Source organism: Ochotona princeps, chromosome 22, assembly GCF_030435755.1.
Source record: "Ochotona princeps isolate mOchPri1 chromosome 22, mOchPri1.hap1, whole genome shotgun sequence".
NCBI lineage: Eukaryota > Metazoa > Chordata > Mammalia > Lagomorpha > Ochotonidae > Ochotona > Ochotona princeps.
Genome location: NC_080853.1, coordinates 21,426,501 through 21,450,244, shown reverse-complemented (window position 1 = coordinate 21,450,244; position 23,744 = coordinate 21,426,501). Strand labels below are relative to the sequence as shown.

The 23,744-nt window shown below is 53.2% G+C and overlaps 1 protein-coding gene across 7 annotated transcripts in view; it reads right to left on the bottom strand.

The window, feature by feature from the left end:
* Nucleotides 1-22,626, bottom strand: part of EBF4 (EBF family member 4) — a 53,795-nt gene extending 31,169 nt beyond the window's left edge. For 6 of the 7 annotated variants that reach the window (XR_009247429.1, XR_009247430.1, XR_009247431.1 and 3 more), the window contains exons 1-7: nt 22,242-22,626; nt 21,613-21,734; nt 12,185-12,341; nt 11,926-11,989; nt 11,727-11,782; nt 11,339-11,412; nt 10,329-10,397 (exon numbers count right to left, since the gene is read on the bottom strand). Coding sequence is in view for 3 of the 7 variants with exons in the window: in XM_058679392.1 (XP_058535375.1) it covers nt 10,329-10,397; nt 11,339-11,412; nt 11,727-11,782; nt 11,926-11,989; nt 12,185-12,341; nt 21,613-21,734; nt 22,242-22,550 (851 nt within the window). In the remaining 4 variants the exon portion in view is untranslated. Of the gene's footprint in view, nt 1-10,328; nt 10,398-11,338; nt 11,413-11,726; nt 11,783-11,925; nt 11,990-12,184; nt 12,342-21,612; nt 21,750-22,241 lie in introns of those variants that run through there. The other variant, XR_009247432.1, reaches the window with a different exon arrangement.
* Nucleotides 22,627-23,744: the final 1,118 nt, after the last annotated feature.

Here is a 23,744-nt window from a genome sequence, read left to right as displayed (position 1 = left end):
GTGAGGTTCCAGGATATGGCCTGAGGAGAGGATGGAGCTGGAGCTGAGGGCCCAGAACGCAAACCCTGGCCACACGTGGGATGATGGAGTGAGTCCCAAACAGGTAACTGCCCGCAGGTGGCGAAAGGGCCTGAGGCCTGGAAAAGACCCGCTCCCGCCAGGATGGGAACAGCCCTCCTTTGCGACAACCACTGAGAAAACATGCAGCATTCACCTGGTGTCGGATAGAACCCTCGGGGAGGTCTTAACTTCGGTAAAAATCCATCTCTCAAAGAAAATTCTAGTCCCAGACTTCACTGGGAAATTCTATCAAACACTTGAGAAGTAATACCAATTCTGCACAAACTCCGAAAAAACTGAAGAGGAGGAAATTCTTCTTAACCGATTCAAGTGAGGCCAGGTTGATCCTGACACCAAAGACACTGTCAGAAAAATACAAAAAATACCCACCATGGGGCTGGTGGAGTAGTATAACTGGTTAATCCTCTATCTGTCAGCGCCAGAAACCCCATATAGGCGCCAGCTTGTGTCCTGGCTGCTCCACTTCCCATCCAGCTCTCCAGGCTGTGAAAGTGGTAGAGAACGGCTCACAGGGGCCACTGCACTCACACAGGAGGCCTGGAAGAAACTCCTGGCTCTCAGCCTCAGGCCGATCTTGCTCCGGCTGTTGCAGTCATTTGGGGTGCGAAACAACAGACAGGTTTCTCTCTTACTCTCAGTCTTAACTCTGACGTTCCAGGTAAAATGAATCTTTTGATTATTGTTATTGCAAAGTCAGATATACAGAGAGGAGGAGAGACAGACAGAAAGCTCTCCCGTGTGCTGATTCACTCCCCAGGCAGATGAAACAGCTGGAGTTGAGCCAAGCTGAAGCCAGGAGCCAGAGCTTCTTCCAGGTCTTCCACACGGGTGCAGGGTCCCAAAGCTTTGGGCCTTCCTTGACTGCTTTCCCAGGCCACAAGCAGGGAGACAGATGGGAAGTGAGGCTGCTGGGATTAGAATCGGCGCCCATACGGGATCCAGTGCTTGCAAAGTGAGGACCTTAGCCGCTAGGCTACTGCACCTGACCCAGATAAAATGAATCTTAAAAAAAAAAAAAAAAAAAAAAAAAAAAAAAAAATCCGGGCCCGGCGGCGTGGCCTAGCAGCTAAAGTCCTCGCCTTGAACCCGCCGGGATCCCATATGGGCGCTGATTCTAATCCGGGCAGCTCCACTTCCCATCCAGCTCCCTGCTTGTGGCCTGGGAAAGCAGGAGGATGGCCCAAACCTTTGGGACCCTGCACCCGTGTGGGAGACCTGGAGGAGGTTCCTGGTTCCCGGCTTCGGATCGGCACGCACTGGCCGTTGTGGCTCACTTGGGGAGTGAAACATCGGATGGAAGATCTTCCTCTCTGTCTCTCCTCCTCTCTGTATATCTGATTTTGTAATAAATTAAACAAATCTTTAAAAAAAAAAAATCCACCATGATAGATGCAGAAATTCTAAATAAAGCTATTAGTAGCATTCATGTTAACAATTAATGTTATTAACATTGAATCAAACAACATATTTTAAAAATACCATTGTCAAGTGGAGATTTTCTGCAAAACGAATGGCATTCACCATATTAAACTAAAAAAAGAAAAGAACATATGATTGTTCCACTGTGTAGGAAAATGCAGAAAAAGCATTTGATGCACTCTACCATGACTCCTGACAAAAGCTAGAAGGAAATGGGAGGTGGGTACTTACAGCAGCTGAGTTACTGCGTGGATGTTCCCGTCCCACTGCAGAGCCTCTGGGGTCAGGGTCTGGCTCTGCTTCCAGCTCTAGCTTCCTGCTGCTGCATTCCCAAGATGCTGAACCAGTTGAGTCCTTGCCATTTGTGTGGGAGACCCAACATGTATTTTGGGACTCCTGGTTTGAGCGTGGTCCAACCCCACTACTGTGGGCATTTGGGGAATCAATTGGTGTGTGGGAGAAGTCTGTCTTTGTCTTTCTGCCTTTCCCAGAAAGAGAAAAAAAAAGCTACCAGTACCTTAAAACAGTAGGGAACTCCCTCTGTCTTCCAAAGGGCGTGTGTGAGAAACCTGTAACAGTTAGCATCATCCACAATGGTAAGAGACAAGCTGCTTCTCATCCCAGAGCAGAAACGCGATGTCCAACCTCACTGCTACTATTCAAAACTGTCATAAGTTTTGGAGGTATAGCTGGGCAAGAAAAATAAAACCCTTCCCAACTGAAAAGGAAAAAAATAAAAGTGTCTCTATTTGTGTGTAGAAGATCTGATGGAGTATTTAAGCACCTGCTGGAGGGGTGGGTGTTCAGCAGCCACCATCGGAGTGCCTGGACTTGCCGCCCACCCCTGGTTTCTGACTGCAGCTTCCTGCTAAGGCAGAGCCTGGCAGACAGCCATGAGAGCTCAGGAGACCCGGACTGGGTTCTGGCTCTTGGCTTTAAGTCCAGGCCATTTGGGGACCTGGCAGGCATTCAGGGAGAGGACCAGCAGATGCGAGCTCTCTCTCTCCCCATCTCCCTCTCTATGTATCTTTCTTTTTTTTTTTTTTAAAGATTTATTCATTTTATTACAGCCAGATATACACAGAGGAGGAGAGACAGAGAGGAAGATCTTCCGTCCGATGATTCACTCCCCAAGTGAGCCGCAACGGGCCGGTGCACGCCGATCCGATGCCGGGAACCAGGAACCTCTTCTGGGTCTCCCACGTGGGTGCAGGGTCCCAATGCATTGGGCCGTCCTCGACTGCTTTCCCAGGCCACAAGCAGGGAGCTGGATGGGAAGTGGAGCTGCCGGGATTAGAACCGGCGCCCATATGGGATCCCGGGGCTTTCAAGGCGAGGACTTTAGCCGCTAGGCCATGCCGCCGGGCCCATCTATGTATCTTTCTTTGAGTCTCAAATGAAAAAGAAAAAAACTTTTAGTCTATTAAATCTAACAAGTTTGGTGAGGCAACAGTCTGTAACTTCAACACATACAAAAATGGTTTGCATTTACTTTTTAGTAATTTTGTATTTGTTTATTTTCATTTCCTTTGAAAAACAGGGACAAGACAGAGATCTTCCATTCCCCAAATGTCCTCAAAAGCCAGGCTTGTACCAAGCAGAAACCAGGGGTCTGAAACTCAATCCAGGTTTCTCATGTGAGTGGCAGAGAACCAAGTACTTGAGCCACTCTGTTATCTCAGGTCGAGCATTAGCAGGAAGCTGGATAGGACTTGAATCAGGCACCTGGTATAGGCTGTTAGCATGTCAAATGATGACTTAGCTATTATACCGAACACCTGCCCCTGCCATTTTTATACAGAAACAAACAAGTGGAAATTGAGAATAACATGTCCAATGGCGTATAAACAATGAAATACTTAGGGGTCAATCTGAACAAAGAATGTGAAGGATTTGTGTACTAAAACCTACAAATACTGACCTAAGAGAGCAAGAAGTCTAGCTCAACAAAGAAACACATTTTATCTAGAGGCTGAAAGACTCAATATTATTAAGATATCAATTTCTCCAGATTGATCTAGAAATTCAATTTAATACCAATCAAGGTCCTAGTGAGCTTTTATATAAAATACAGAAATTGGCAAGTTGATACCTAAACTCCTATGGAAATGCAAAATAAATAAATAAATGGCAGTTACACAACTCTTGGAAGACACCATTGCCTGATTGCAAGAAGTACTGTAAAGTGATAGTGGTCAAAACAGAAAAGCCAAAGTGATGTATTCGTGGAACAGAATAGAGCCCAGGAATAAACACCGCCCAGACCACTCCTTTCGACAAAGGAATAAAGGGAATGCAAGCGGGAGAGAAGAGCTTTCAGAAAGAGACAGTGTGGGGAAGAATGGGGACAACCACACCTTTATTGCAAAACAGCCTACCCAAGAAGTCAGCTAATCTACCAGCAACCAAAAAAAGTGCCTTGAATTCATATTTCTTACAATACGCAAAAACTCATTTAAAGCGTATCTAGACTAGGGCTAGTGTGATGGCTCAACAGGCAAATCCTCTGCATTGGCTCAATACGTAGAAGATCTGAGCAGACATTTTGCCAAAGAAAATACAGGGAGGGCCCAGCATGGTGGTGAAGCATGTTAATCTCCCACCTGTGGCGTCAGCACCATCCAATGGGCACCAGTTCATGTCCTGGCTGCTCCACTTCCCATCCACGCTTCCTGTTTGTGGCTTGGGAAAGCAGCAGAAGATGGACCAAAGCTTTGTGTCCCTGTACCCACATGGGAGACACAGATGAAGACTCTCGGCTTCAGTGTGGCCCAGCCCCAGATGTTTCAGCCATTTGGAAAGTGAGCCAGCAGATAGAAGATCAATCAATCTCACCCCGCTACACACACACTGCCATAACTCTTTCAAACAAATATTTAAAAAGATAGTTATCCATATAAAGACTAATAAATGCAGGTCTTAAAATAAACATTTTGCCATATTCATACAATGAAATACTACACACCAGTACAGAGAAATGGACTATTGATACACGCAACAACATGGATAAATCTAAAAAGAGAGTGTACCAGCATAGTGGTAGAGCAGTTAAACTACAACTGGCGACGCTGGTATCCCATTTCAGAGCATTCCACTTGCAATCTAGCTCTCTGCTAATATGCCTGTGAAAGAGGCAGAACATGGCCCAAACACCTGGAGCTCTGTGACTCATAAGGGACACAGAATGGACTTACCGGCCCCTGGCTTAGGCTTTGCTCCAACCCCGCTGTTATAGTTATCTAGGGAGCAGACCAGCAGATAAAAGACCTCTTTCTCTGCCTCTCTCTTCCTGTAACTCTGCCTTTCAAATAAATAAAATATATTTTAGAGAAAACTTACACACGGGTTGGTGTGATGGATCAACTGGCTAATCCTCTGCCTGAGAGCATCGGCTTCACATATAGGCACCGGTTCAAATCCCGGCTGCTCCACTTCCCATCCAGTTCCCTGCTCGTGGCCTAGGAAAGCAGTAGAGGATGGCCCAAAGCCTTGGGATCCTGTATCCATGTGGAAGACCCAGAAGAAATTCCTGGCTTCAGATTACCTCAAGCTTTGGCCATTGCGGCCACTTGGGGAGTGAACCAGTGGATGGAAGATCTTTTCTTTGTATTTCCTCTCTGTAAAAATCTGCCTTTCCAACAAAAATAAATAAAATCTTAAAAAAAAAAATCTTAGGAAAAATATAAGCTTTGGGAAAACAAGGACAAACTTCTAGCAAAACTTATCAAGGACAGATATAATGCAAACTACATCAGGAGTAGGGAAGCTGCACAGCTAAAAATACAGCAGAGATAAAAAAGATAAGAGAACATCACCAACAACTTTATGGAAACAAGTTTTTGAGAAATAGAAGCCCCGAATAGTCTTAAGAATATTAAAAAAAATTAGACTTGATGGTAAAGAAAAAAAATTAGCCTTATAAATTTGAGGCAAATCCTCACAAATTAATTAATGAACAGTTCCAACTCAGAAAATCTTCGTTTGACAAACAAAGAGAGCTCATGCTCCTTCTGATTATTCCATCCTGGCAAATTGCTCCTTTCAAAGCCGCGCAAGGACATTGTGGGAGTTCAGGGGCAGGTGTTGGGGCACTGCGGATTAGGCTGCTACTTGTAAACTCCACATTCCAGAGCAGATGAATAGGGGATGGTTATTTCATATAGGATGAATACTGGCTGACTGGCTGACTGCAGGCAAAGGTTTCTCTTCTTGCATACAAAAGCTGTTTCGCTGTTCTTGAATTGTTTTATTTATTAAAAGATTTATTAATTTTTATTGAAAAGGCAGATTTATATAGAAAGAAGGCAATACAGACAGATCTTCTATCCACTGGTTTACTCCCCAAGTGGCTGCAACAGCTAGGACTAAGCCAGTCAGAAGCCAGAAGCCAGGAGCCAGGAGCCAAGAGCTTCTTCTGGGTCTCCCACGTGGGTGCAGGTTCCCAAGGCTTTGGACTGCCTTCTACTGCTTTCCCAGGCCACAGGCAGGGAGCTGGATGGGGAGCCCTGCGGATTGAATTAGTGCATGGAAGATTCTCTCTCAAGCTCTCTCTCTCTCTCTTTCTCTGTAATTCTCAAGTAAAAAACTAAACCATAAAACTCAACTATATTAAGATATTTGTAATACACTACTCTGAGAAAGAAAAAATAGCTAAAATCCTTTCCCAAAAAATCAATGCAAAAAAATTAAATAATTTAAAAAAATGGGCCCAAGACTTTTGACACACTCTTTCCAGAAGTAAGGCAATAAGCAAGCCAATAGAAAGACGTTTCATTTCAATAACATTCAGGTAGATGCAAGTTAAGTCTACCACCAGCTCCCTACATGCCTATTTGGCAGAGCGACATTCTTAGGTGCTGGCGAGGGTGTGGAGCCCTAGGCACTCGTGCCTAGTTATTCAGTACAACCACCTTGCTTGGAAAGCAGTTTGACATTAACACAATAAGTTACTCACGTACATCCCTCTTGACCTAGTAATTCCAGCCCTACTTATATCCCGAACTATTGTATCTATTCAAACCAGAGACGCAAACAGAAACACCCATAGAAGCTTTGCTTATAACAGCAAAAGCTAAATATGACAAAATACAGGTAAGTGCAGTGAGGAAGCTAAATCTTAGAGTGATGAATTTAAAAAATAAATAAATAAAAATCAAGTAAAAAAAAGAACATTGCAGATGCTGACTACTGTATCATTTTGATAAAGTTAAACACAGGCACAAATAGATGACATTGTCTGGGATCATTTAATCTATGATTTTTTTTAAAAGCAGGTGGGCCCAGTGTGGTAGCCTAGCAGTTAAAGTCCTCACCTTGCACCCGGGATACAATATGGGCACCAGTTTTAGTCCCGGCAGCCCCGCTTCCCATCCAGCTCCCTGCTTGTGTCCTGGGAAAGCAGTCAAGGACGGCCCAAAGCCTTGGGACCCTGCACTCACGTGGGAGACCTGGAAAAGGCTCCAGGCTCCTGACTTCGGATTGGCGCAGCACCAGTCCTTGAGGCTGCTTAGAGAGTGAGTCAACGGACAAAAGATCTTTCTGTCTGTCTCTCCTCCTCTCTGTGTATCTGGCTTTCCAATAAAAATAATGGTCTATCATTAGGAGAGAGGTAGGCAGTGAAAAGGAAATGAAAGAATAGGCTTTACTGGCACTTTTTCTTCAAAGATTTATTTATTTTTATTTTGAAAGTAGATCAGATTTACAGAAAGAAGGAGAGACAAAGATCTTCCATCAGCTGGTTAACTCTCCAAGTGGTTGCAATGGCCACAGCTGAACTGATCTGAAGCCAGGAGTTTTTATTCGGTCTCCAATGCAGGTGCAGGGTCCTAAGCCTCTGGGCCATCCTACATTGCTTTCCCAGGCCACAAGCACTGGATGGGAAGTGGAGCGGCTGGGACAAGAATCAGCGCCCTTTTAAGATCCCGACGCTTGCTAGGTGAAGATTTAGCTACTGCACTGGGCCTAGTGGCATTTTTAATCTTCCCATTTTATGTTTGTGAGCAAGTTCACAGTTATATATAGATTTTTAGGCTTCAGTATTTCTATCTTGTTATACTTTTCTTTCACATATATAAGGACAGCAACTTAATTTTTTTTCAAATGGATCAATATGTAAGTAGTAGTCATCAAAATACTTGAAGAAACCATAGAAAACATAATTAAAAATAATCTTGTATTTCATATAACAACAATAAGAACAAACAGTATGTAAGAGAGGGAGTGATCAGGCGACTTCACCACCGCCTAAGTCAAAAGACAACAATCAACTAGGAAAATATAAGTGTGTGCAACATTGACAGAATGTTTTAACAGAGAGTGCTGCCCATCAATAGGAAAGGTTAATCCTTTCTAGAAAAAATTCCGATCTCCAAGCCGCTTCCCTGAGCACTTCACTCCAGTTCTCACCTCCTTCCCAACATCCCCACCTGGGGGCAAATGTTTTAAATACAGCTGGGCCAGACCCTTTTCCTCCTCCTCCCCCCAAAATCTCTTCCCCTCTCAGGAGACTCAGGCCTCTTCTTAAGTCGTGACCTTGTAGTCATCTCTAGCTCCCTCCCCGCTCTTCATTCCTCCTCCCCCCACCCAAACAACTCCCATCCACCTCTGTGTCCAGAACCCAACTGCTTTTACGACCTCCACAATAAACTCCAGTGTCAGACCCCATCACCTTGAACCGGGATTATTGTCATCGCTTGCAAATTCACCCCCTTGCCTCCTATGATGATCTCATCATCAACACTGCCTGGGGTGACCCTTCCAAGACATAAATCACCCCTCCACCCATCCGATGGCTTCCATTCCCAGGACATGAGTAAAAGCCAAAGTCCTCCCGAGGGTTGACAAGCCGAGACCCATGTGTAGCCTGTAAGACCCTGCGGGTCTTCCTTATGAGCAGCCCATTGCCTCTGACATCTCTGTCTCCCATCCCCATCCCTCCACCCACCTGCTTTTGAAACACATCAGCCCAGCTCCCCTGGATACAGAAACGTCACACTCCTGCACTCTGTCAGGACTGCAATACCCCCTCCTCAGCACTTCCTGGACTTCCTTGGTGGACTGATTTCTCTTGGCAGCTATTACCGACATCCGACAGGCTCTACGTTGCATTCGCTTAATCAGGTCATGTCTATATCCCACTTGTAGGTCCTTGAACACAAGTTTTTTTGTGTGTGTTTGTTTTTGTTTTTCTAGTTTTGGTCTCTATGTCACAGCCTATAGGGGCCAGCACTGTGCATAAAAGGTAAAGCAGCCACCTACATCCTATATGGGCGCCAGCTCAAGTCCTACTGTCCACTCCCAATCCAGCTTCCTGTTAATGCACCCAAGAAACCAACAGAAGATGGCCCAAGTCCATGGCTTCAGTCTGGCCCAGTACTGGCCACTGCAACCATCTGGGGAGTGAACCAGAAGGTAGAAGATTCTTAATCATTCTCTCTCTCCCTTCCCTCCTTCTCTATCCCTAACACTTTTAAAATAAAGGTCTTGGAGTGGCAGGGAGGTGGAGAGAGACAGACAGACCCTGGCACAGTAATGAGGATCAAAACTTACGTTGGACAAATGAACTACTTAACTGACCAGAGTGCACAAAATACACATTTTTGTGAAGTGCTGGTGTGAATGCAAGTGGCCTAACCTCTACAAAGCGCAAATTGTCAGTAACCATCAATACACCAGACCCATATGTCCTGTGACCCAGTAATTCTCGCTGTAATAAATATCCTTCACACACATTTGCACATGCATGAAATGACATAAAGTCACGCACTGCAGAATGCTGGATCCTGGAAAAAGAATGAAAGCAGCCAAAATGTTCTGTGACAGTCAACTGCTTACAGAAATGACTGGGAAGCAACATGATGGAGCAGTTCATGGCAGCAAATGAGAACAAGCGTTCTTCCTGCATCTTGATATGAACTCCCATATAGATTTTTTTCAGAGGAAAGGAGAGCGATTGCGATGCCACCATTTTTATAAAAAAGGAACATCTGCCTGCATCTCCTTGTGAATGTACAGATATCTCAGGAAAGACACACAGATGCTGCTTGGGGCACGGGGCAAGGACACTTCACTGCAACCCCTTTAAAATGTTTTGAATGTTTGCACCCTGTGCAGGTTAGCTGTATTAAAAGGAAAATAAGGCAAGACTGACATTCTATTCTGGAATGAAACCTAAGATACACCTTCTCTCCCCTTCCCCTCAAAAGAGTAAGGTGAAAGAGGACGTGGACTGTGTGGCATTGGGGGTTTGTGTTTTGCACCATAGGAGTGTGTTTTCCCCATCTGAAAAGAAATCACAAAAAACTTCGAATTCGCACTGGGAGGTTGCATCTTCACGCACACGGCCTTGACACTCAGCGACTGTAACCTGCCCAGGTTTCCCCCAGATTCCCAGTGAACAAAACACATGCTGACAAAAGTCAAGCCACACAATGTGCAGGTGCAGAGGGGACCACACTCTCCCAATGCCTGTGCCAGTCCCTCTACCAGGTTCCCTGAGAGCCTGGGTGCTGGGTCACCTCTTGCTATCCAGCCCTTTCTTACCTTTGACACTCCCAAGCCCCTGCTACAACCCCCTGCTTTTTCGGTGCCTTCCTCCTGGGGGTCAAGGGTCAGGGAATTCAGCTCCAGAAACTTGCTCCCAGGGTCTTCCCTCCAGAGCCATGGTTAAGTGCCTCTGTTGCCTTCAGCTTCTCTCTCTAACTCAGAGCCACACATGTGGTACCCAATGGGGAGGGCAGGGATCCTCTCCTCCCTAGAGCCCCCCCTGAAGTGAGGCTGAACCCAGCAGCCCTGGCCTGCAACCCCAGGCTTCCTCCCCTGGTCTGTACCTGTCAATAATGACTGGGTCTGAGGGTGTCTCATTCCGGTTACCACAGCTCTTCCGGTCACAGCACCGGCTGAAGGAGAGAGGAGGAAGAAAAGAGGGAGGGAGTGAGCGGGGCAGCTCCAGGGGAGGGGCTGGTACCCCCTCCCTGGCTGTAGGATCCCAGGGCTCCCTCCAGAGACCTGGGCAGAAAGGCAGGGAAGGGCCCAGCTGAGTTCTTGAAGCCCAACCCTGGGCATAGGGCTAGCTGGAAACCCTGGACCCAAAGACGTGTAGCTTCTGGAAGATACAGGAAAGGACAGGCTGAGCCTATGAACAGGGCCTCTCTCTGCATGATTTCCCACATGCACAAAAAGCAGACAAGAAAGAGCTGAGACTGGCAGCTCACAGTTCAGGAGAGATCCCAACATGCCCAGGTCCCTAGGTCCTAGCATCCAAAACAAGACAGCCATGGGACCAGCACCGCAGGATCCCCCTGCAGCCCTGTCTAAAGGCAGTTGCCAGTTCCACAGCCATAGGGCTTTGAATGCTGCCCTCTGGCATCAAGCATGGCCTCGAGTGCCTGGCACAGCTGACATCAACCTAGGGAGACCTTGCTCTAAATGCCAAGTTTAGAGGTAAAGGAAGAGATGGTCATGAGCCATATCCCTCACCTCCCATCCTGTCCATCAAGGAGCTAGCTGCCTTGAGGTTTCCATAGCTGGCTGCAAAGTTTCCTCTTAGAGCTAATCCATGGGGGCCTGGGGTTGCCTGGTCCACCCCGCCCCCACTTCCCCAGCGAGCCCTTCCCCCGAGCCTTATTAGTGAAGCTTCCAGAAGCCGCAGGAGGCTGTGCTTACAAAAACACTTGGCAAAGCCACATAAACAGGCCAGGCTAATGGGGCCTCAAGGACCTCCTCAGCCAAGCTGTGCCCAGGAGCCTCAATCTCCTGCCCCACCCCCACAAGCCTTCCCCCCCAGGGAGCAGGGGGGCTGGGAAGGAGGGAGCTGCAGCCAGAGGGGGTAGGGCCTCACCTGCACATGATCTCGTGGGTGAGCAGCACACGGCACATTTCGGGGTTCTTGTCTTGTCCCTCATAGATGATGGCCTGGGGAGGAGACAGGCACAGGCTGAGGCAGAGGAGGCTCAGGGCCTGTGGGTCTGCAGTGGCAGGAGGTCCTGGGGCTAGACGGCTGAGGGACATGGTCTGAGCCAGGGTCTCCTGTGGATCCCTGGGCTACAGTAGCATTCTCCTGCTGTGGAATGAGCAGGAATTGGGGGGCTAGTCGGCAGGGGTTGGAGGGGGCTGGTGGTGGTGCGATGGGCACAGGAGAGAGGAAGGCAGGTGCATGTTCAAACTGAGCAGCAGTTGGGATCTGAGAGAAGGATGGCTCAGCCACAGCCCGCACTGGGCCGGCTCACCTGCTTGGACATGGAGTCAATGAGCCGCACGTAGAGGTCTTGCTCTGTTCGCAGTCCTGCGGGGGGGCAAGGGGGAGAGCGCCTGCTAGAAGGGGAGGAGCCTCTGGAGCCTGGGCTGATGGCCACGCCCACACCCTCCTGGACCGGGTTCTTAGCACCTCACAGGCCTTAGCACCTCGCATGTGTGGCCTTTGCTTACCGTTGTTGTACACCAGACGCAGGCGGTAGTGGATCCCGTTGTTGGTCTTTTCAGCCCCAGGCTCCTGCAGAGACAAGATGGGGAGGATGTTCAGTTGCTCAGGGGTACCCCAACTTCCCAGCCCGCTTCCCTCACACTCCCCGATGCCCACTCGCCAGCCTCCAATCCTCCCCACCCACCCACTGTCCATCGACCATCCCAAAGTGCATGTCGGGAAAGGGGAGTCCCTCCCTCCCGGCCAAGACCGTGAGCCTCTCACTCGCTCCTTCTCCACAAAGTCGATGAAGGCCGTGCGCTCCACCTCCACGGGCTGCCCCTGCCGGTCATACATGGCCAGCACGAAGTGGAAGAAGTTGGATTTCCTGAGGTTGGAGGGAGGCTGCTTCTCAAAATGTGCTCGCGCCAGGCCCACGCCACTGCGGGAGGAAAGGAGCTGGAAAACCACCGGAACGGCCTCGGTAAGAGGGGCCCCATGCCTCCGGCCACACCCGCGCAAACGCGCCAAAACCCCAGGGGAATGGAAATCAAATAGGACCAGCCCCTTCCACCCTGTCAGGCCGCCATCTCGGGACAGATGGAAGCGGCCCCAGCCTGTTCCCCTGGGACTAAAGAGGTATAGCAGGTGCTGTGACAAAGGTACCCCCATCTGGTCCTCCTCTTCTCTGTGCCAGGCTTTTCCCCTGGCCCCTCCATTTTTGCAAGGTTGATCTCCAAATTCAAAATAGGGACCAATCCATTTCACTGACGGGGGGGGGGGGGGCGGGTGTCCCAGGACTGGGCTTTAGGCTGTCAAGGGCACTGGGAAGGCTCTGGAAGGACTATCCTATGGTGCCCCAGACCATGGCTGAGGATTGCATGAGCCTATAGCATGGCTGCTCAGACAGGCTGAGACATGAGGCTGGCTCCTGGGCTCTGGCTGAAGCCACAGAAGGCCCTCCCCAGGGCTAGATGTTTATGAATGGCCAGCACTGGCACCTTGGGTTTGGGGATCCCTGTCCAGGGCTGTCTTCCGGCTCATCAGACACCATCCCCAGAGACAAGGCCAGGGTGAGAGCAAGAGGAAGAGAATAACCGAGGACCCCTGAATGTCAGCAATGCACCACACCCTGGCCAAGGCCACAGCAGGGGGGCCTGGATTGGGGGAGTGGAAGAGACACGTATAGAGAACCAGGAGGATGCCATTATGTGACAAATTAAAGAAGCAAATGAAGCAAACAGCCAATTCTTTGTAGCAGATGAGGGGGAAACGTGCAGAGGGCCACTCTCCCATGGCCCTAGTCTTCTGCAGAATGAGGCCAAAGGGCAGAGGCGACAGCATAGGAAACGGTCCCTGCCATGTGCCATGGGGTTTAGGAAATGAAGTAAGGAGAACTGAGCTTCTACTGGAAGTTCATGTCCTTCCATGTGGGCTCATGAGCCATGAGGAAGGAGCTGGCCTTTCATCTCCGACCCAGACCTTCCCTTCAGAGAAGGGTGCTGGAGCCACATGCTGGGAGGTACAGCTCCACTGTGTAAGTGTGCTTTGGGAGGCCCCGGGAATGGCCGCTGCTTCTGCGGGAGCCAGTCCCCGTCCCCCTCCACGAGGCAGACCCTGATGCTGCTCCTTGCCAATTACGCTCTCTGGGGATTGCTCTGCATGGCCAGTACAACTCTGTAGATGCTACAGCATGAGACTTCCCAGGTTCAACCACCAACTCATGGCAGCTTCCCTTGGACAGTTCCTCAAGGGGACACCAGCTACCATATTGGGAGGACACTCCAGCAGCCCCATGGCGATGACCTAAGGCTCTCCTGATAAAACCCAGCACCAGGGAGCCTGTGGGAGCACCCTGGGAAGCCCAACCACCAGTCCAGTCAATCCTTTGGGTGATGCCTGCCTAGAGGGTGGGCCCAAGTCATCAGCCGAGCTGCTCAGCATTGGGGGGTGATTCTTTTAATTTGAAAGCCAGACACACAGAGTTCCCATCCACTAATTTACTCCCCACCTGCCTGCAATAGCCATGACTGGGCTGGGTTGCACCAAATCCAACTCTAACACATGAGAGGCAGGAGTTCAACTACCCAAGCCATCACCCACTATTCCCAATGGTCTGCTTTTTTGGGAAGCTGGAACTGGGAGCTGGAGCTGGGACTCAAACCCAGGAACTCTGCTACAGGATGCAGCACATCTGCCCTGTTGATTTCTGGCCCCTTTTATGCAGCAATAGCTAACTGACATGAAGATGCTTCAAAAAGTTTGTTTTTAAAGAATTATTGTGCCCAGAGGGTAGCCTAGCAGCTAAAATCCTCATCTTGCATAAAAAGCCTTGGGACCTGCACCCAAGTGGGAGACCCAAAAGAGGCTCCAGGCTCCTGGCTTTGGATTGGCGCAGCTCCGGCTGTTGTGGCCACTTGGGGAGTGAATCGACAGATGGAAGATCTTTCTCTCTGTCTCTCCTCCTCTCTGTGTATCTGCCTTTCCAATAAAAATAAAACAAATCTTTAAAAGAAAGAACTATTTTCATTGGAAAGTCAGAATTACAGAGAGGAGAGACAGAAAGATATTCCACTCACTGGTTCACTCTCCAAGTGGCTGCAACAGCCAGAGGTGAGCCCATCTGAAGCCAGGAGCTCTTCTGGGTCTCCCACACTGGTGCAGGGTCCCAAGGCTTTGGGCCGTCCTTCCTCAACTGCTTTCCCAGTCTACAAGCAGGGAGTTGGAAAGAAGGTGGAGCAGCAGCCAGACATGAATTGGCTCCTATATTGGGATCCTGGCGTGTGCAAGGCGAGGACTTCAGTCATTAAACTACTGCACTGGGCCCCTAATCTGTATATTCCATTGACTTTAGGAAGACTGCCTTACGTGCATGGATTTCCAAGATGTTTTGCACCCAAGTTTCCCCCCATGCACTCAGCACTGGCATGCCACCATCCCGTCATTATTCTAGGCATTTACACTCAGCTTCCTCTTCTGCTTCCTCCTGAGCTGAGCCAGGAGGGGCTTGCTGGGTGTTACTCTTGCAGATCACAATCATCAGGAAAGGAACGCTGCTGTTTTAAAAGGCACTGAGTGGCCCTTGGTAATGGTGAGCTAGGGTGCAGAACCGAGGGCTACCACACCTTCTCTCGCCACAGATGCTCCATCCACCCTCCTCTGCTTCCTGCCCCTTGCCCTCAGCCAACAGCCCTGAGTAGGGACCTTGACCATGCCCAGCCTCCTCCCCAGCTAGCCCCAGGCAGGGAAGCCCAAAGAAGGCTTTGGATCTCAGCATGTCCCTGATTATAGCTCATGAATATGCTAATGAGACCCAACCTGGAGCTCCTCCCTCTACCTGGGGCACAGGACCGACCACCAAGTGAAAGAGGAGGGCAGAGGCTTGTGGAGGGGCCCCCAGGTCACCTTGCCAGGACACTAAATAAAAAACAGCCTCTGCCAGATCACTCCACGTGCTGCCCCTGTGCCACAGGCCAAATCCCAGACAGGTGCAGAGCACCTGATAGAAGTATCCTCTCTCACCCAGTGGCCAACATCAGCCAGCCCCAGGGCCCTGGCTGCCCCAGCTGCTGCCAGGCTCCTTGGAAGTCTGGCCTGAGCCCCAAGCCAAGCTCTCCTGGAGGGCTTTGTACTCAGGTAGGAGGGGATTACTAGGGAGAGAGGGCACAGGGTGGGAGCGGGCAGAGAAGAGCAGGTGCCTTTGGTGGCCATGGAGTAGCATGCAATGCTGCCAGGTGGAGGACCAGGGGGCTGTATCACCTCACCAGACTTCGACCTGATCCCTGCGGGGTCGGCTCAGCTCCCCTCACCCTGAGACAGCCATGAGGGTCACCTGCCCTTCCCCACCAGAGATGTGGTGGGGGTAGCAGGTGCTATGAGGTTCACACCCATCCGTGGAGCATGGTGGCTGGATTGGCTGAGGCCATTAATGCAAAATAATTAGAAGGCTTTGTTCTAAAAACATTCAAGGCAAAGGAGAGAAGACAGGTAGGTGGGGAAGTGCCTTCCCCCACCCCCACCAACCACACCAGTGACCAATAAATGGTCGGGGTAGGTCGCTGAATGGAACTGCAAGCCCCAAAGGGTTTGCTCTTCTCCCCCCTGGGAATAACTGATGCTCTTGTAATGAGAAAACAGGCCAAGGTTAAAGAATGGAAAGAAACAAGAAATGCAACAACAGAGGTGCCAAGTGGTCTGAGAGTGAGAGCCCTGGATGGGTGTAGCCTGGGTGCAGACCAGTGGGACCCAGGCGGGAGGTGGGGGTACTGCCTGCTCTCAGACTGGCTCAGTAACCAATGATGGGGACAAAGATTGATGTCTGACTGTGTGGTCTGCCCAAAGCACCCACTGGGTGGTGTGGGGAATGACGGGGAGATAGTTCCCCATGGGAGATCCTTTATCTAAAAGCAACTGAGAAGCTAGAATGGAGGTAGGGACCTGGGTTTCCACACAAGCAGACCCTGAGGCAGACAGTCACAGTTTACTTGCATTGAGGGGCAGGGAGAGAGAAAAGTGAAAAGGCAGCCCACAAGGGGTACATTTCCAAGTCCCCTCCAGGTGTGGAGCAGCTCCATCCCACAGGAAACTCTGGAAACCAGAGCAGGTGCCTCCTCCAAATGATCCCCATGGGATGGGTGAGGCAGCCAGGGTATTTATCCCACAGCTCCAGCCAAGCACGGAGAGCTGGAGAGGCTGTGGTTTCAGCAGGTGCTTCTGGGTGCCTGCCAGGGGGCAGTGCTGCCTGTGGCCACCTGAATAAGGCCTCAGGTCAAGGGGCTCTGGGGACACATGAAGAGATCCATCATTAGGACATACACGGGAGGTAAATAGAAGGCAGCAAAGCTGCCGCCTCCGTGCAGCCTGCCAGACAGCATGGCAAACCCAGGAACCACCTCACCTTGCACACATACTGGAACTAATAATTAGGAAGCATTTTGCATACTTAGCACCACTAGTGAACAAAGCACACCACACAAGCATCTTTTGCAGAAAACACACAGCATAGTGATGAAAACAGCCACATCAACCATTTATGGAAGTGAATGATGGAATTTCTCACTGTCTTAAATAACTGTTGTCAACAAGACATTCAAAACACTCTCCCCGGGAACCCCTAGCCTGTGCCGAGATGTTGCAGCCCTTGATTTTGTACCAAGGAACCCAGATGTGGGAGGACAAAGCACTCCCCCTTCACATTTTTGCAATACCCACTCACCCTCGCCCCTGTTCTGAAATCCACCCCAAGCTCAAGTACAGCAGCTGGGAGACTAGGGAGCTTCAGCCTGCAAAGAAAACTTTCTGCAGGGAGGAAACCTGCCTGATGCAAGCATGGCTTCCTGGATGTGGTGTTGCAAATTCACTCAAGTCTACACCAAGGACGACCCTGAAGGTCCCACCAAGGCCATGAGGCCACCAAGGGATCCCTGTGGGGCCTTGGGGGGGGGGCTGCAGAAGAGCGTGGCTGGACCCTGAATGCTCCAGGGCCCCTCTGCTCACTCACACACACAGCCACCTTACCATCTCTTTTCTCCATTCATAAGGCTGCTCACAGCCCTTAACAGCCTCAGCAAATGCCAGCAATTTGACAAGCCCCTTATGCCCAACTCCTTTCCCTGGGGACAATTGGTAGAGGCTGGAGCTCTGGTTTCCCCTCAAGCCCCTCCACCCAAGCCTTCTCTGTTTTCTCAGTCACTCACCAAATTCTAACTCTTGGCCTACTCCACAGCCCATGGTCCCCAACAGTGCCTTGGCTGGTGCCTGATTGGCCCTGGGTTCTGGGATGATGGGGGAACGGGTGGCGGGGGTGAGTCCTGAGGCCACACTATAGAGGGTTTCAGTGCTGGTGCTCCCCCACCCAGGAGGTAGAAGGGGTCAGAGGTGTACACATCTCCTATGTCATGTGGCAGGTCTGGGCTTTGCTCTACGACACCCAGCTCTGCTGTCCCCATCCCTCTCCTCCACAGCCACCCTCCTCTGAGCACCCTGCTGTTTGCCCACTCTCCTCTGCAGGGCCCTGGGCCTCATGATGTCTGTCAGGCTTGGCCTGGCACTCCTGCCTCCAGCAAGCACTACTGGCCTGGTCTTGCTCAACCCCAGGCATACCCAGAGACTGGCTCTGCTTTAGCCCAGGGAGATAAAAGCCACAGCTTCCAGGAACATCCCAAATGAGCAGAGGAAGGGACTATGTCCTAATGACCCAGCTGGAGGGCATCTTTGGGGCTATGGAGGCTTCATACCCCTTCTTCCTGCTGCCCCAGCAGTGGCTCTGTGCACCTGCCCCAAGAAACTTGCTCAAGGCCCCAAAAGAGATGGAGAGGGAAGGAGATAGGAGGGAGAGATCTTCCTCCAGCTCTTGAATCTACGTAAAGGCTGCTCACCCCACTTCTCTTCTACCCACCCTCTCACCACCCACCCACAGGCCTGCCTGCCAGGTCCCAGGCTGAGGAGTGGCTATTAATTATTAAAGCAAACAAAAGCATTTCCTAGCAGGGAGGTTAGCCTGCAGCTGCTTACAGGAAAGGCAGCCCCTGCTGGCTGCTCCTTGGGAGCCCTGCGAGTATGCTGGGACCAGCTCCGGGGGAAGGGCTGGGCTGGGTCTTCCAGGGAACCCCCTCCCCACCCTAGAGGGAAGGCTGGCCTGGGCCCACCAAGGGTCTCCCCACTCTGGGAAGTGTCACAGAAGAAAGCTGCTTTGGAACTGAGCCTGCCAGACAGGAGGAAGGGGGTTGGGGCCATGGGACTGAGGGACCAAGTCCCCTTGGTTTGGGGCAATCCCAGCAAGGGCTCTTTGCGTAGCCGTTCGTGGTAGGGAAAATGTGGCAGGCACAGAACAGCCTTTAGCACTGCCTTCCTCTTTCAGGGATTTCCTTCCTGGCTGCCTAAAATGTAAGCGAATGTAGCCCCTTCTCTCCATGCCCTGCTTCTTCTGCCCAGGCCTCTCTTTCCAACTGGGACATTTTCCCCACTGCTCCTGACACATTTTCTGGGCTCTCCCCTTACCACCTTCTGGAAAACCTTGACGTTTCTCAAAAAATGCTGAGTTGTATAACCAGGGAGGAGTGGTTGCTTCAATCCCTGGATGTTGGAGCTCTCTAAGGTAGAGAGGGGTCTGGGAGCCACCGAGATGCCCTACTGCTTTCCCTGGTCGATGCTCACTGTCCCCCACTGTGGGCGCTATGGACAACAGAGGACTGAACCACCAACCTCACCCGAGGCTTGAGGGTCTCAGCCTGTAGACCAAGAAGCCCAGTGTGGCTTCAGGTAAGCCTCTTTAGGTGGTACATGGAACTGCTCCTCTGGACAGGGTGGGAGGGCACAGAGCAAGCAGGTGCTGGGGTTGGGGAGGGGTCCTGAGGTTGGGGACTTTATTCAGTGGCTGTGTGGGTGCCAAGGGAAAGGGGGTAGTTGCAGGGGACTTCCTGTCAGTGCCACCAATTCTGGCATCATAGGCTAAGAGCCACACAGGCTGGGAAGGGAGGTCGGTGGGGAGCCTTGTGTGTTGTACATCAGAGAAGGTGTGGCCTCATCTTACTGTTCATCATGGGGGAGACTTGGAGAAAAGGGTGGTGCTGGAAACATTGCTTTGGGTCCCGATACAAGGAAGGCAGTTTTAGGGGAGTGACGAGAGGCCAGAAGACCAAGTCCATAAACCAGGATAAAGTGAATCTTCAAGCCAGGGAGAAGTGGGGTGAGGGCAAGGAGGAGATTTACTGCTGAATGTGCTAGCTCTGGGCACTGAGGCTGGGACCAGGACCCAGAGGGGCACAGCCAAAAACCTCAATGACCAAGTGGCTGTGGGGCGAAGACCAGGAAGGCAGCAAAGAAGCCGCTCCTGCCCCAAGCAGCCTGGAGATGCAGGAAGAGAAGCCAGGCCCAGAGAGGGGGTCAGGCAGGGCAGAGCACCGACTGAGGGACCAGGCGGAAAGAGGGGCAAGGACAGGGAGCTTGTGGGACAGTCAGCCACACACATGGGGACTCCTACTCCAAGTTCTGAGACTGAAGAGTTTCCAGACTTGGGGACAGGCAGCCCAGGGATGAAGGATGCCCATCGAGAATAAGGTAAGCCCTTGAGGCTCAGCAAAAGGGCCCTGGAGACTCAGTCGGGCCACCTCAATACCACTCCAGAACCCACATGCAGAGGCCATGCTTCTGTGGCCGGCCCTCGCAGGGGCCTCATCCCCACACTTCCCGCACCCCACACAGCCTCTAGCAAGGAGGGAAAGTCAGAGAAGCTCAAGAACCCAGGCCCCCACCCCACCCCCAGGGAACTTCCCACCCCCTGAGACAGGGGAAGAAGGTGAGTCCACTTTAAGAAATGGACTATCTCAAGCTAAAAGGCTAGGACCGACAGACTGGCAGGGCACCAAACTGTAGCCACAACACAGAAGAAACAATTTAGAGCAGAGGAGGATGGGAAGGAAGCACAGGAAAACGCAGATCTGAGAAAAGTAGAAATTGTTCTTTGACTTTTTTTTTCCAGCTTCCCTCTCCCCCCAATGAAAAATTACATAAATCAAGTCATCTGCAAGGCCCTTCCTCACCCTGGGGAGATCATAGAGCCCAGGTGGGCCCAGCCTCTGGCAGCCGTGAAAGGATGGGGGTGGGGTGCAGACACAAGCCTTCCATTTGCACCTGTCTGGCCTAACAGACTACCCACGGCCCCTAAGGACAGCAGGAGTTTGATACTGTCGGGGGCTTCCAGCTCATATGTACCCTGGGAGGCAGCAAGTGACAGCTCAAGCAGTTGGGTTCCTGTCACTCATATGGGAAACTTAGGAATAAGTTCCTGGCTCTGAGGTGGGTCACTCTGATACATGCCAGGCCACTGGGGGCCTTTAGAGAGCAGATAGAAACTCTCTGTCCCCTCAAAAACCAAGACAGTGTGTCTGTTGCTGGGTGTTAAGCCCACTGGGGATGTGAATGTGGGCCCGCTCATGAGGCCTGGCACTTCCCTACCAGGATCATTTCAGGCTGTAGCAGCCCACCCTTCAGGGAGGCAAGTGCCCACCGGGCCCCAGCCCCTCTAGGGCGTGCCTCCCGTGCTCAGAGCGCTGGATACACAAGATCCCTGAGTCAACAAACCTTTATAAAGGTCAAGGCCAAAACCTGAGTCCATCCCAGCCCCATTCCCGTGCAAAGGAATCAGCGGGAGATAGGCGTGGGTGCCGGATTCCCATGGGCTCCCAGCTTCCCACAGAACTACCAGAAAAACACCTGGTGGAGGCCGACTGCCCACTTCGTCTTGTCCCTACGCTGCCCCCAGCCCCAGTCTCCTATCCTCCAATTATGAGGACGTAGAAAAGGAGACCCAGGAGCTGCGTTTCTGGTATTTCCTGGGAAAGTCGCGCAGAGCCATCAGGCTGCCAGGAGGGAGTTGGTTGTTCGTAGACGGCTGCAGGCTGTGGGTAACTCACGGCTCAGGAAACCCAGGCAGCGACGCTGCTGAACCCTGGGATGTTCTGCCTCACTTGGCGTTTGCTGCCGCAGCCGTCAAAAATCAAAGCCGGGACAGCCAGCCGCAAGTGCGGCCAGAAGCCCCGCCCCAGAGCGGCAGGAGCAAGCGCAGGCGCTCGGGACGGGGTGGGCGGGAGAACTTGGGACCATCCAGACTTGGGGCTCCCTCCACCCCTCACGTCTGTAGTTAAGGCAGCCGAGAGAGAAGATGGCACGGAGCCGTCGTACCCCAGAGCGCTGGGGCCGCTCCGAGCGCTTACCTCTGCGCCGCGGTGCTGGCGTCCAAGATGCCCGCTCCCTGCATCCAGGAGCGCACCGAGCCCAGGCTGGCGGGCAGCAGCGGCTCCTCCTTCAGGCTCAGCCCGCCGCGGGCCAGAGCATCCTGCGCAGGGAACATAAGGGCGCTCTGTGGGTGGGCGCCCCCACCGCCTAGAGAAGGCTGGGGGCGTCGTGGCTCTGCCCGACCCGACGGCACCAGGCTCCTCCAGAAACGCAAGGCAGTGCGCAGTCCGGGCGGCTCAGTGTGCGCTCGCCTCTAGGGCGCTCCCTCGGAGAAAGCGGGTCCGCCGGCGCCGCCGCTGTCCCCTCCCCTCCCGGGGCGCAGGGCGGGGAGATGGAGGGATTCCCCCGCGGCCTGAGCGCTGGCGGGCGCTCGGCGAGCGGGGCGGGGAGGGCGGGGAGTGGAGCCCGCACCCGCTCGGCGCCCTAGAGGCGCGCTCTGGTGGCGGCCCAGGGCCGTGGTCGTCGGAGAGGGAGGGGGCCCCCAGCGCCCCCGGGGGCTGCCACGGGCTAGGCGGGGGGCGCGGGACCGCCCGCCCTTTCCACCCCCCCACCGTCGCCCCCACCTCCCGCCCGCCCGCCCGCGGCGCCGGCGCGGGGCGCTGATTACCATCCGGGAGGCGGAGGCTGCGGGCGCTGAGCGCGGCGGCGGCGACAGTGGCGGCAGCGGCGGCAGGAGCAGCAGCAGCCGCGCGTCCCGGGGAAAGACAGGGGCAGCGGCGGGCCAGCAGGCGCCGCCGCCGCCGGCGCCCCGCGTGCCCCGGCGCCCCGGCCCTGCCGCAGCCCCGGGCGGCAACACCTGGAGCAACAGCAGCAGTAGCCCGGCCGACTCCCCCCGGGGCCCGGCACCCGCGCAGCCCCGCCGCGGCCGCCGCCGCCGCGCACCGCTCCCCGGGGCCTGGCCGCGGGCCCGGGCCATCCCGCCGCCGCCGCCGCTCCCGGGGGAGCGGGAGCCGAAGGGAGGGAGCGCGGGCGGGAGGAGGGATGTCGGCAGCGGGCGGGCCCAGGGGACCGGGGGGCCGGGGCGGCGGGGGCGGGGCGGCGCGGCCGGCCGAGGGGCGGCCGGGGACGTGACATCATCGGGGGAGGAGCGGCCGGGCTCGGGCCGCGGCGGCAGGGCGGACCCTGGCGAGTCGGTCGCCGGGGCTGGGGTCTGCGGGCTGCGGCCTGGCTGCAGTCGCTGGAGGAACCGGCGGGACCGGTGGGATCCGGGGCCCCCGGCCGGGAGGAGCGCGCCCCGCAGCGCTCGGAGCCACCTCGTCCCCGTGCTCCGTGCTCCGTGCCCGCCGTCCCCCTGCACCGACGCCCGCCTCCCGCATCAGCCCTTGACTTTGACGCCTCGGAGCCGCGCTGTTCGTGTGCTACGCGCCGCCTGGGCTCTCCTGCCCGCTCTTGCCAGGGAGAACCTGCCTCTGTTTCCCCTACGAGGAGAAGTCAAATCTCGCTCTGTGGCGGAGGGCCTCCCCCGCCCCGATACCCCATCCCTGGCCCTTGCCCTGCCCTGCCCATCTGTGCCTTGGAGGAACCTCTGGGTTGCTCATGGCCAACCTCTCCTCTAGACCCCTGGTTTGTCCTCTTGTATTAGTTTCCAGAGCAGGAGTCACCTGACCTTGACCTGGGGCAGAGCCGTTCTGTGCCCCATCCCTACATGCTGGCTTGACGCGTCCTAGGCAGGTTATGAGCCCAGAGCCTTGCCGAGGCACTGCCCAAAGGTGGCCTGCTGTTATGGGCCGGCACTCGCAGATACCCTGCATGGTCACCTTCTTGCTTCTATCAGCTCCCTTCCTCCTTGGAGGCAAGGAACCCGGCGGGGAGTTGGTGTTCTGCCCCACACTGACCCAGATGGGTGTCCACCTCCTCTCCTGACCTCTTCCTCTTCATTATCCGTTGCTCTTGCAGGAGGCCGGCACTCCCACTGCAACCAACGCACCAACCACTCCAGTGTCTGTCCCACTTGGGATTCTCACCACCCACCCCAGCAGGGGAACTCTTGTATTGATCTCTTTCTCCAACTCCTTCCCTGGGCCCGGGGAGCCATGCCCCGGCATCTCTGACATCACCTGGGAGCTGGTTAGACAGAGAATGTGAGACCTTACCTGACTCTTGCAAATCA